At 37.4% G+C, this 13,182-nt stretch overlaps 1 protein-coding gene across 1 annotated transcript in view; it reads left to right on the forward strand.

Annotated features, from left to right (window-relative positions):
* The first annotated feature begins 7,793 nt into the window (after positions 1–7,793).
* The window catches only part of TRDN (triadin), a 216,100-nt gene continuing 210,711 nt past the window's right edge, over positions 7,794–13,182 (forward strand). The window contains exon 1 of the mRNA XM_088161865.1: positions 7,794–8,266. Coding sequence (XP_088017991.1) covers positions 8,245–8,266 — 22 coding nt within the window. The 5' untranslated portion in view covers positions 7,794–8,244. The remainder of the gene's footprint in view (positions 8,267–13,182) is intronic.

The following is a 13,182-nucleotide window of genomic DNA, read 5'->3' on the forward strand; positions in this document are numbered from 1 at the left end:
CCCACATTTCTATCAGGCACCTCTTTGCTGTATATGGGTCACAAACATGAATTTGAACATTAGCTCAAGTTTGGTGACGTGTGAAAAGTGTGTGTCCTAATTGATTGTGCAAAATGCATGTTCTGGTAGATTGTACTTTCAGTCCTGTGTTTGTGTATCTGATGTTGTGTGGCCTTTGTTATTTCTGCAGTTGAACCAAAGGTTTGCCCCACTCAGCTGTCTTGTTCTGGTTCTTATTTGTAGAATGGATAACATTTTTTGTCATTACTCTGAAAATGTAGAAAATACTGTTATATGTTCCTTCCTCAGAGATAAGCCTAGCTACTTTCCCTGTCATAAGGAAAAAAATGTACAAAACCACAAAACAACAAAACCAAAACCTCTCTCTCAATTGTCTGTACCTCTGTAACAAGAAACATAGTTTTTCCTTGTTCATCATAAGGCAGCATTGTTAGGTGAAGCAGAATCCAAATATTCAGGCTACATTTTCTTCACAAAACCTTTCTCCTGACATGAATTTGAACAAAACCCTGAACTTTCCAGGTAGCTGAAGAAAGCAGAAGAAGCAGGAGTGACCAGAGAGAAAAATCTTTAAGGTACAAGGCGTATAAAATAGGATTTTATAGTCAAATGCCCACTTCACAGACTGCCTATGAATTTAAAAACCACAAGTATAGTTATCATCACCTCCAAGACCCGTGATCTCAAGCACAAACGCTTGTAGTGGAGACCAGATCCTCATGGAAGTATTTGTGTCCCGGTCTGGATTGTTTAGCGGCTGCTCCAGAGCTCGGGTGCTGCCCTGGCGGCTCCGGCTGCGCGGCCCCGCAGGGAGCACCTGCCAACAGCTCCTTGGCAGCTGCACTTTGTGCCGCTTGTACCAGCGCTGCACGCTTTCCTCAGGCCCTGGGAATGCATCCCGGGGCTCCCAAAAGTCCCCAATGCCCTTGCCTTCGGAGCTCTGGCGACGCAGCTGAGGATCTTCTACCTTGTGCCTCTGGGGTAATACTTTTATTTTCATTTAAACTGGGAATTTGGAAAAAGAAATGGTATAACTGTCCCTTAAGGATCATCGTAGTCCTCTACATTTGCTCTATTTGTGTTCTGTTCTTTCAGGGTGATTGGAGGGGAGAAAGAAAGATCTAGCAATTCTTTTCAGTAAATGCTTTGAAGACAAATATTCTTTATGCCTTGCATTAGGAGGTTTACTATGGACATATGTTGGAGCTTGGACAGGGTTCTAAATTGATTGACAATGGCAAATGATGATGTATTATTGAAGGAAAATTAATATATATGTGCTATGATGAGTTGTAAAGACATCAGTGCTCAAAATTATTTATCCTTTTAAAAGATCCTTTAATTTTTAGACATACTTTTTTCAATGCAGTCACAGCTGTCAGCATTGACAAGGTTGAATTTACTAATTCATGTCTTCCACTTCTACTCTGTAAAGAAGCTAAATTGCCTAATGAAAAAGCTCCCAGATTAGGTTTTCTTTTAAATAATAATAATAATAATAAAGTGGGTTCTTCATCTGCAATTCCAGCTTTGATCTCTCCAAGACTGTGACTAGAATGTAGGAGAAAGAAAGAGGAAACACAAAGAAAAATTATAGATGTTGTAGAAAGAAACTTTTTTGTAAATCTCGTTTCTTTCATGTAATTTCTTTCTTAGAGATGATAATTGATAAAATACTTAGTCTGCTTTATATTTTTTCTCCTTTATTCTCTGTCTCTCTGTATATTTGTGACAAATAACAGATTCAATATTTTCTTCAGCATTTTGCATCGTACATTTGTGTACTTCTGGATGGGTGACTGTGGCACAGAGAGAGTTAATTCATCTGCAGAATTTTTTATTTCATTAGAAAATAATTTATCCACTGCCAGGAGCTGATATCTATTGTATCTGTGGAAATGCATAATTCAGGCAGGTCCTGATGTCCCAGGGCAAACAAGGACCTGAGAATAGCAGAAAAACCTGATGTTCAAGAACACCCAAACACAAAACACAGGAGACACAAACTCTCAGCAAAACCACTCTTAGAGCTGCAGCTGTATTTCACACAGAGATGTCCAGGACAAAAAGTGCTTGAAAATGGCTTTTAAGTCACTGTGCCTAGATACTGAGTGTCTGCTCTCAGAAAAGTATGAAAGTGCCAAAATTCTGATGGTCCTCCTGACACTTTGAGTGAGTTTATTTGCAAGGCAAATATTTGGCAATATGACTAGGGGAGGTACAGCCTAGCATGTATCTAGGAACATGTGGTACATAATGTACCATATCAAGCAGAGAATAAGCTATTAAATGGAAAGGAAGATGAGATTTCCCCTTGGTTGTGAAGGTCAGCCTGAGCAGATAGTTTAAAGCATCCCAAAAGGGTTCACACTACTGAAGATACTTGATACTTAGTTTTACTCCATATTTTTTTCCCGAAGTACTTGGCATGAAAAAATTTATTTGTCTTTGTCTTTTGACATCAGACTTTTGTTCAAATTGTCTTTACATCTTTTTTTGGCAACGTGCTTGACTATGGTCATATCTGGAAAAAAGCAAACCATTAAATCCAGATTTATACTGAAACTTTTCATAAGACTAAGATGTGAAGACAAATTTAAAATTTATTACTGGAAATTTGGAGCTGGGTTTGAAATTTGAAGCTCAGGAACTATAAGCCTAAAAACTAATTTTGCTCTTTTTCTAGCTATTTCTATGTGATATATTTTTCAGCCTTGTTCTTTCAGCATAAAAACTTGGTTTCAAATACTTTTTTTTTTTAAGTCAGTGATTTTTTTCAGATAATTCCTGTTCTCAAGGAAAATCGTGGGAACTGAAGTCACCTTGCTTTGCAAGGACATTTTTGACCTGACACCAAATAGTTTGGTATATTTGAACAGTTCTCAATCAGTATTTGACAAGGGTAATTCATGCTGTGTCAGAACCAATCCCCATCTCTAATAATTATTTGACAACTTTCTATATTCTGTCCATGGTCAACCTTAGATAGAGATTGTCCTGAAGAAAAAGACAATTATAGTGTACTTTTTGTCATTGTTTCTAAAAAGGGTCAGCTACAGATAGTCCTTTTTCAGTGTCATAAGACTTGTCTGAAATGCCTTCTGAGTAATTTTCTATAGCTGCTAATAAAACAATACTCATTAAGAAAAGCAAGAATAGAGTAATCAAAGGAAAATGAAAAGCATATTACATGGAGCTGCTAAAGGTCATTCAAAAGCAGTCTACCTTGACATGCTGCAATAAATGCCCTCCCTGAACATAGTTTATAATAGTAATTTTTATAGTTAAAGGACTGAAAACACACAACTCCCCTAAGCTTGGGGGCTTTTTTAGTCTGATTTCCTGCCATAGACTGGCAGGAAGAATAAGTAGGATGCTCTTATTTCCTAGAAGTAATTTTATAATCAGTTGGCCTTCTTAGATGTTAGAAAATGTTCATTATTCACACACCTTGACTGAGGCTACTTCAGCAGTTTTGCAGTACAATGGCTAATAGGGATATTGTCCATAGTCAAGCAGAATAGTCAGTATCATAGATATGTCCTTTTGTACCTGCTGTGTTTCTACCTAATGGCTTTGGAAGTGCCCCCTAATGAGCTCAGAGTGCCAAGGTGGTGTGACCCCAGTGTACTTGTCAGCTGTCCTCAGGAAGAGGCTGATTTGCATTCAGACCAGTCAGGCTACAGGGAGAAAGCTGCTTATCTGTCTGTCAGCAGTTCACATTATATGTAGGACAGATCTACTGTGGAGTTCAACCTACTGTCTCCTACATGTTCAATAAAAACTTGCTTAAAGGTACTACTTTATATGCAATTCTCTGAAAAATGGTGCAAATTGATTTATGAGACAAACATATATATGCCAAGATTTAGCCTAGATCAAATGTGATATTAAGGTCTTGCTTTGTTTTGTATTTTGGGTGTACTTCAGAATATTCACAATGTGTATGTATTTTGGTCATATTGATTGCAACCATTAATTAGGAAATATAAATCACAAATGGGAAAAAATTTCTTGAGAGTTGTCTAATGGTCCATGGAAAGTCACAGCTACATTTTGTCTGATCAGGACTTCAAAGGCACCAGAATGTATGTTCCTATTCATACTGGAAAACATAGTTGAAGAAAACAAAACCAGAGCACAAAAAGTAAAAGTCTGTTTCAGAGGAAACCAGGTTCATATGCACATCAAAGCTCAGTTGGCAGACATCACTCTAATCCTATATTTGCTTCTGCATACGTCTTTGTTACTCAGTAGATTCAGTACCATTCACCCTGACATTGGCATTATAATTTCATCCTATATTTAGTTCTTATCAGTTGATTACTGGGTGTTTCTGATAACAGCATACTCCCATCTGCTCTGGGGACATAATTGGGTGTATCAGAGTTCAAGTTAAGTTTCCTTTCCTTGACCCAGCTGTGGTGCTGAGCATGCACTGGGATACAAAACTCTTTTATTATGAATGGTTTGATTCTCAGTAGGACTGAGCTCTGGGAATTCATCAGTAACATGTTAGCAGACAACTCATATTGTTCTGCATTTTCTAGTTGAATGACAGTTATACTCAATTCCTCCAATACTTCCTTATATGAGTATCAAAATCTTTCCTCCAATTACCTCACAATTTCATGTGAACTCTTGTCTCTCCCAATTTCCTTTTTAATAATATCAAGACAACCCTGAAATGAGCTCATAAAGTATTTGTATGTTCCTACTTTGATTATATGAAAAACTAGACTTTTCACCAATAAGCACGAGCTGGCATTAGAATCTGACAAATAGTAAACCTCTAACATTTCCCTAAAAACTTTTCTCAAAAAATTGCTATACTTTGTTTCATCAGTCAGAGTTCTAAGTGAAATATGCATTATCTGAGATCAAGGCATGTGGTTACATGCAGACATTAGTGGCAGCATATAGTATGTCCTTCTCTCCTCTTCCTAATATTATTACATTTTTCCCTATCCAGGCAACTATAGAACAAAGAGAACAGTAATTTTATTTTCTCTAGCACAGACTTGTGTATCTGAGGAATCTGGTGGGGGGATGTAGCTGAATCTACACTTCCTTCCACCCCTTCCCACCACTGAATGTGAGAACTGATCCCAGGACAGTTCATTTATCATTTAACCCTTGTGAGTAGGAGAGGAATATCTATTGCTAACTTGAGGCAAGAGAATTTTCTCCTTGCACCTAAGGTATAATCAGAAAAAATTATGGAAAACTTGTGTGTGTCTAGGTTTAGATATCACTTGCAAGAACCAAAGTAGTTTTTGATTTTTCAGTTTCCTTGTTGTTTGAGGAGCAAGGAGAGAGAAAGGGCATCTTACAAAAGAATATTTCTGACCAGGTTAGACAGAAAAGGTTCCCACTAAAATGCAATTTTCAACATATAAGCTAGGCCAGGAAAATATTTTTTGTTGTATGAAGATTTGTATAAGTTTTGCACTTTTTGCGTATTGTGATTTTCATAGATTAGTTTAATCTTCACAGAAATTCCTGAACTGAATCAGGAGCTAAACTTCAGATTTTGAAAAAATTTCTAACTTGCCCTACAAAAAAAAAAAAAAAAAAAAAAAAAAAAAAAAAATTAGATTTTCCCTTGCTTAGACTTCTACAGAATAAAATGACATTCTTTATAATTTCCAGATTACAATGTTTGTTTTTCAGATCGAACGTATATGTACATACACATAATTTGTTTTGTTTTAGTTCTGTGTATTTTCATCAAAATTGTGGTTATCTCTAGTAAATATGACACCCAGATCCCTTGACTTTTCCTCCTTAAAGGCAGCAACTATGTAACTTCCAATACAGGTGTCTAAAGCCACACTTATATATATAAGAAATTGGTACCTATGACATCTTTAGTCTGCTTCCCAGAATGAATATTTTGTGCATACAAGGGATGCAGAGAATACCAACCACTTCTCTTTCTGGCCACTGTGAAGATGTTGTGGAAAATTGGTTTCTAATTGGATTCTCTTATTTGTTCTGCTCTTATATTTTGGTTTCAGAATAACAGCCCATGATTGAGGGTAAGCAGAAATAGTAACAAGGGAGTAAAGCTAATGGAGTAAGAAGGGCAGGTGGTAGGAGCTGAAATGTAAAGTGGTGAGGGACAGACAATCATGCACATACAGTTAGTCATACAAACATCTATCCACAATCTCAGGATCTTGCTACATAAAAAAAGTAAAGATTCAGACATGAATTTTCCCCATTTACCTCTCTACCCACATCCCCAAACTAAGACTTTACTATTTTATTCAATTTGAATAGGAATACAAGTGAAAAAAATCCTGACTTCTCAGGGTTGACTAGCTCTGTGCTTCGGGTATTGAGATGATCTGTCTCACATCTCAAGCAAGTAGTAAAGCCATCAAAATATAAGTGACCCCAAATATTTGACTGTTAATGTAAAATGGAGCTGCTTCAGCAGAAGAGAAACAATTAAGAACAAGGGATTTGCCTTAGTATCACACCTTCTATCATTCTTTACTAACCACTGACCTTTTGTGGACAGCTGTTTTGTTGATATGTGAATGTGACTCCTTGGACCATTTTGGTATTCATGAAAGAGCATTTTTGAAGAAATAAGGTTTTACATAAAATCTCTTTATCAGCCTTAGTGAGGAGCATCTACTGAAGAACAAGCTAATGGAACAGAGAGCTAGAGGGATGATCAGAAAAGCACTGAGTACTTAGCACCAAGTAATCAAAACTTGTCAGTGCAAAACCTTTGGTCAGTAGAGCTAAAGAAGAATGGGCATCAAGCATTGATTGCAAGCTTTGGCTATAAAAAGCTAACATTTTCAGACATATGGAACGTTTGAAGTGTGTTAAGAGTAGAGGGAAGAGAAAAAAACCTGGTGGTAATTTTGCTGTTCAATGAACCTTTGCTTCTGCTTCTTGTTCATTGGATAAATAGATTCCTTTCTCCACACTCTGCCACAGAGCCAGGTGCTTGTGTCTCCTGGGGGCAAGATGAGAAGTGTAAATGCCAACTCATGTAGCAGAGACAAGGTGACTATAGGTTCACTAGCAAGAGCTGTTTAAGATGGTTTCTTGTTTCATGTGATGATGACATTTACTTTAAGGTATGCTGGCTTGAGGGCGCTTTTTTGCTAATTTCATTTTCAAGCTGTTGACCACATTCATAATTCTACGGCTGTGAAATTGCAAGCAGTGCAAGGAAAAGATTGCTCAGGTTTTAAAATAATTATTCTTAGTTGAATTGTTAATATCTTGCTTTCTCTAAATGTTTTCCAGACTCTACTTGTTTTCAGTTTTATAAAATCTTTTTAAAAATCACAGAATTTTTGAGCTACTTAAATATTTCCATGAATTAGACCAAGAAAAATAAATCTGATCTACTTAATATCCTTGCATATTGCCTTCATGTATCTAGACTATACAAAATAACATTATTTAAAATTTTAACTGTTCTGTAATACTTATATGAACCTCACAGGTATGTGTGATAATTGCAGCAAATCAGAAAAAGAGCAAAGAAAAAAATCCAAACCAATTTAATTCTTTTAAATTGGTGTCTTAATTGGTTCTGAACTGCAAGTAAGAGTCAAAGTGGAGAAAATCACCTAAATTTACCCTCCCCCTTAGTCAGCGGTGAGCTTCATAGGACCCTCCCCAAGCCATATAAGGCCAGGAAGAATGTGCTAAGCACTGAGTGTGCTAAGAATAAAGTTGTACTGGGATGGATAAGGTTACTTTGAACTCTATATTTCATGTTTCCTGACATACCCCCCAAAGAACTGCAATTATGTTAGCAAGGCTGTAGGAGCACTGAACTGTTCTTTCCCAGGTCTTTTGATTTTTGTTGCCTTTCCATGCATTCCTGTCCTGTTCAGAGCTGTGGTTTTTTACATTTTATTTGTGGTCTGCATGGTTCTGAGGATATTAGAAAAACGTGCTGAAGGTTCACTCTGAGGCATGGCTATTTTTGTTAGAAGCTGATACTTTAGACTGAGCTTTAAGTGTTGCCTCTGGAAGGCCTTGGGTTGTTCTGGGAGGCCAAGATTCTGCAGAGGAAACAGACATTTCAGGGAGCATAAAAGAAGAAGGAACACAATTAGAAAAAGCAGAGGACCTGCCTCCTTCTCATTCTGCAGCTCCTGCGAGAGTCAGCAACCCACAAGTATTATCTAAGCTGCCACAGTAAATCTTGACCTTTTAAACAGGGTATCTCTTACCATCATCATGGCCGAGATAACAGCAGAAGGTACAGTACCTATTTTCAAATATAATTAACCAAAAATGATATGTGCTTTAATACTATAATTGAATGGCATGTCAAAATTATATGTTGTTCTTAGAAATTAATATTTTTAATCCAGCATAATTTAATTTTGCTTTCTGGATTTCTTTTTATTTTTGTTTCCTTTTTTTTTTCACTTTTTCATTTCTGTAGCCTGAATTTTTACCAGTTACTGAAGCAAGTTTTCTGTACATCTCTAAAAATAATCTTAGTTTCAATTGCAGAACACCTTTATTTAGGCAGCTCCATTAGAGATACAAACAGGGAATGTCTGAAGCTCAGGGTGTTCTATTCTCAAGCCTTTGCTCAGAAAAAGTTTTGGTAGCTCCTTATAATTAGAGACTCACCAGAGTCAGAATAACTTGTGGTTTTTGGCCCTGATTTTTTCATAGGGAGCACAGAGTATTTGTGAACTGTACGTGAAGTTACTGAAGGGTAAGAGGTAAAAATCCCTCTGCTATCCTTATTTAGGTAGACTTCTAAAGGAGTCAGTGAAAATTGTGCTGAAATAAATATGCCAGTTGTTGGCCTGCAAAAATGAAAGGCAATTGTATTAATTAATAAATAAATATTCTAAAATGTGAAAGTTTCATGTACTTTAATATTTCCTGATCATTCATATTTAAATAACATTTTCGATTTTAGATTATAACAATATTTTATCAGCTGAAGTCAGAGGGGGGACATATTTAAAATGCAACCCTCTTTAATAATGAATATTTTAGTTGAATTTCACTCCAACTTTTTTCCCACTGTTTTTCTGAATTTAATAATGACAAAAATGTAATAATGACAAAAATACAAGCCCCCTCCCTTTTTTAACAGTCTTCTGAGGGTTATTTTTTGTTTTTTTCTCAAGGTTATATGGTGTTTCAGTGAGTGAAAGATGTAGTCCATTTTTTTATTGTTCATACTTGTAAGAGGATCTGCATTAAGTGCTGTTAGAAAGTGATCCCCTTCCTTCTTAAGGGCTGATGTTAGGACTGTGTCAAGCAGCACGATCCTTGCTTGATGTCTGGTTAGCCACAGCAGGGAGGCAGTGTGATTTTTTTAATCAGCAGTTGGACTGATCTATAATTTACTTCTGGCTGCAAGTACTGCCAAAACAGGTGGCTCAGCCTGATAGCCCTAACCCAAATACTAACACTAGTTTATTCAGATATACTTAACTAGGTTTGTTGGAAACACTGGTTATTTTCTGCTATTATAAGGCAAATCTGTGAAATAACCAAATTAGCGAGATTTTTGATCCAAAATTAATGGCAAAAAATATAAGACTTTCGAACCAGTCTGACTTTTCAGTCATTTAGCTTATTAAAGAAAGAAAATTAAAGACTCTAGAATGAAACAAAAGACTATAGAATGAAAGAAAATAGAGTCATAAAATATTTTTATTTTGTTTTTTATATTTTTTTACAGGAGTGTTTTTACAGCTGTAAAAGTGTGTGTCTTCTGTGGGGCTTTTTGTACAAAGCATAGACTTAGATGATATGGGGCATCAGCTCCCCAGTAAGCTGACCTTCCACATGACAGGGAAATAAAGTATATAATTAGTTTAGTTTAGTTACGTTTGGCTTAGTTTTATTTCGTTTCCATGCACTTGGAATGCAATTGTAGTGACTGACTGATTTTTAAACACTGTATCCACAAGATGGAAATTTTATTTATGGCAAAAAAGTAAGAATTCAGCCTGGAGCTAATGTTTCACTGCAGTTTGTTTTCCTCTGGGGCTAGTATGGCATTCACAGTCTGAAAGTTTAGCTATAAACTTCAGCAACATATAGATTGGATAAACAAAAAACAATTCAACTACTTCATACAATTTGTTTTGTTTTCCATAATGCCTCGCAGCCCATGATTTGCTGAGTTCTTCATGATTTTGCCAGGCCTAAACCCCTTGCTCCTTGCAATAGGCATTTATAACTCTTTTTTTTTTTTCCCCCACTGTCAGACACAGAGCCAGACTCTCGGGCTCCTTGCCTTTTGGGGTGCCATGCTGACACATCAGAGAGCAGGGCACAGCAGAGATGCAGGCACTGCCATGGCCAGTGTGGCTGCTGGTTTAGAGAGATGGTCCTGGCCTGGCAGGGTGTGCTGGAGCACATCTCAGGGCTCTCCTGACAGTCTGTGTCAGGACAACGATCTATTCAGAGATGAACAGGGGCAATGGAGAGCTCTTCCAGGTCAACATCATGATAATGACAATGAGATTCAGTTACTTAAATATGTAGCCAATAAGCAATTACCCTGCACTGCCTACTTGCACCAAAACCTACATGTGCTACTTATTCTTTTATACAGCTAGAAATTGTCAGTTGTGGAAATACTGGTGATATGTACACTGAGAAATACAAAATGAGATCCCTGAAGACAGCAATTCATAAATGTCCTTAGAAAGTTGGCAGGACCTATGTCTCTAGCTGTCAAGTATTTAGGAAAAGATTCCAAAGGATTATCTTCAGCATCCTCATATTACATGTCATTGTGATCGTAGAAATGTGCTATTAAAAAGGGGCAATCCTTAAAATTGTATAAAAAAAAGTACAAAGACTCAGTATAGAGACTAATTACTCTGTCTTTGCTATACTCTCAGCATCTAATATTAATATTAGCATTAGCCATATTATTACAATGAATACTAATTATTTCTCTTGTTATTATTGCATTTAAGCAGTGTTCTTGCAGCAGCCAAGATCTTTACTGTAGTACACTTAAGACTTTAAAAAGCCATGGGTCTCTGACTATCCTACTCCACTGTATCTATGAACACAGGGGTTGGACTGGACTCAGTAGCAGATGTAGTTGGAGCTGCCACCACTGAAACATGAACAGAAAAAGGCTGACACCTCTGAGAAATGGCTTCTGCCAATGTACAGCTTAATCTGTATGTGCACAGCAGCTCCAGCACCAGCCCTATAGCTGGTGCTTTCTAGCCCAGTCTCCTGCAGGTCACAGTCCAAGGTTGATGGCCATCCCCTGACACTTCATCCTCCCACGCAGGGAAGAATGAACAGAGACTCTGCTCTGCTGGCTGCGATGCTCTGGAGACTGTGCACTGATCTAATCCAGGGAGGTGAGGAGAGGAGAAAGACAAGGTTTCTCTGCCAGCTGTTTGTCTGCCACAACTTATTTCCCCAGTGGAGCAAGAGAGAAGCAGGAGTCAAATAGAAATGTGACAATGAGTCACAGTTTGGTCCTTATTTTGCTGCTGAGAGCTATGCAGCTACATATTTCCCCTGTCTGGGAGCAGACTGCAAGGAGACAGGCTAGCCCCAAGGCTACACACAGCTTGTCAGTGACAAAATCAAAATTAGCTTCTGCATTTCAGCCCTTTTCTCAGGCTATTGGATAACTATGAAAAGTTTTAAGATTTAAACCATTTCAGAAGGGAAAAAGATGTGTATGCTTGAAGATTAAAAGATATGAAACTACTAATGTATGAGAAACAACACATAAGAGTCAGAGAGTAAAATCCCAATTATTTCACGAGTGTGATGGTCAGAAGCTAGCAGTGGTATTCAATTGTCAAAATGTTTAATGAAGCTACACTAGAGGCAAGAGGCAGATAGCTACTTCTTATGGTAATACATGACTGGCTGCTAGAGGTGCCAGTTGTGCTGAGGAGCCTAGATGAATAAATTGGATTAGATGATTCACTTCGATGGCTAAAGGCATAAGAGGTGTTTTGTACCCTACAGTTAGACTGCTGTTTATGCTTGGAGCTAGGATGTTTCTATGGAATCTATTTGCATCCAGCAAATTTTCAAAATTAAAAGATAACTTTTTTTCTGCCTTTCAATGTTGATGAGGAAGAAGATAGTATACTTATTACAGCAGGGTAAGGAAAACACAACAATTTTAGCTATGATTTTTTGAAGGAATCTGTCTGTTCTTGTTCAGAACCTCCAGGTAAAATCAACAGCCTAATTACACAAAGTGAAAAAAAAGTCAGAAACCTCAGGTCTGCTTGTAAAAAACTCTTTGTGGGGAACAGAAGCTCCAAATTCTTACTGAAATTCCTTTAAAAATGATATTCTCCGTGACTGTGGGCCTGTACAACTGTGCTGGTTCGTTTGGCTTCAGCCTTGGTGTTTTCTCATAGCCTGTTGAGGCCAAATTGGTTAGCTTGAGCTTTAGGTTTAAGAATTTGTGGACAAAGCTACTCAGAGTCGTTACCGTATTTGCGTGCCCTCAGTTGGTACAAGGCAGCACTGACACCTAATTCATTGCCTTAGGCAGCCCCTCAGAGAGCCAGGAGCTTGGCTCTGGACAGCGGGAAGAATGAAAACCTACAAACCAGAGGGCCAAGCTAATGCATCATCTTCGTACACGTCAGGCTAAAAGTGCGAGTGTGTGTGTGTGTGTGTGTGTGTACACTTAGCTCCCGTTTACTTGTGGGCAAAAAAATGGACTGTAGGTCTGAATATTTATTCACTTTTTTTTTCAAAAGAACCTTGTGATCTTAAGTGTTTGGAGCATATTTTAATGTTACTAACATAATGGGAAATGTTTTTAAAGTCCCACTAGTGTTTTCAAGTTGTTGGAAAAATCAGATTTACTGACTTAAAACTGAAATCTGTGCAACGACTTACATTCGCAGAAGTTCCAATCTACAGTTCCAGAGACCTAAACCTCGAAACAAAAAAAATCTAGTCCAGAAATATTTCGAATACTTTTACCCATTGCCTACAATGTAAATACTGAGTAAGAGGTAGATTCACTCTGTTCTTACTGCTGAGTTCTGGAAAGCAGAAACTGTTTTACTTTAAAACATTTCATAATACGGGTCTGGCTTCTGTTCAGGTGTACTGAGAAGAGAGAAACATACCAGAGTTACCCTATTTGAAGCAGGTCATCCATTTACAGAAATGAAAAAGTTT

The sequence above is a fragment of the Sturnus vulgaris genome, chromosome 3 (assembly GCF_052056855.1).
Source record: "Sturnus vulgaris isolate bStuVul1 chromosome 3, bStuVul1.hap1, whole genome shotgun sequence".
Classification (NCBI taxonomy): Eukaryota; Metazoa; Chordata; class Aves; order Passeriformes; family Sturnidae; genus Sturnus; species Sturnus vulgaris.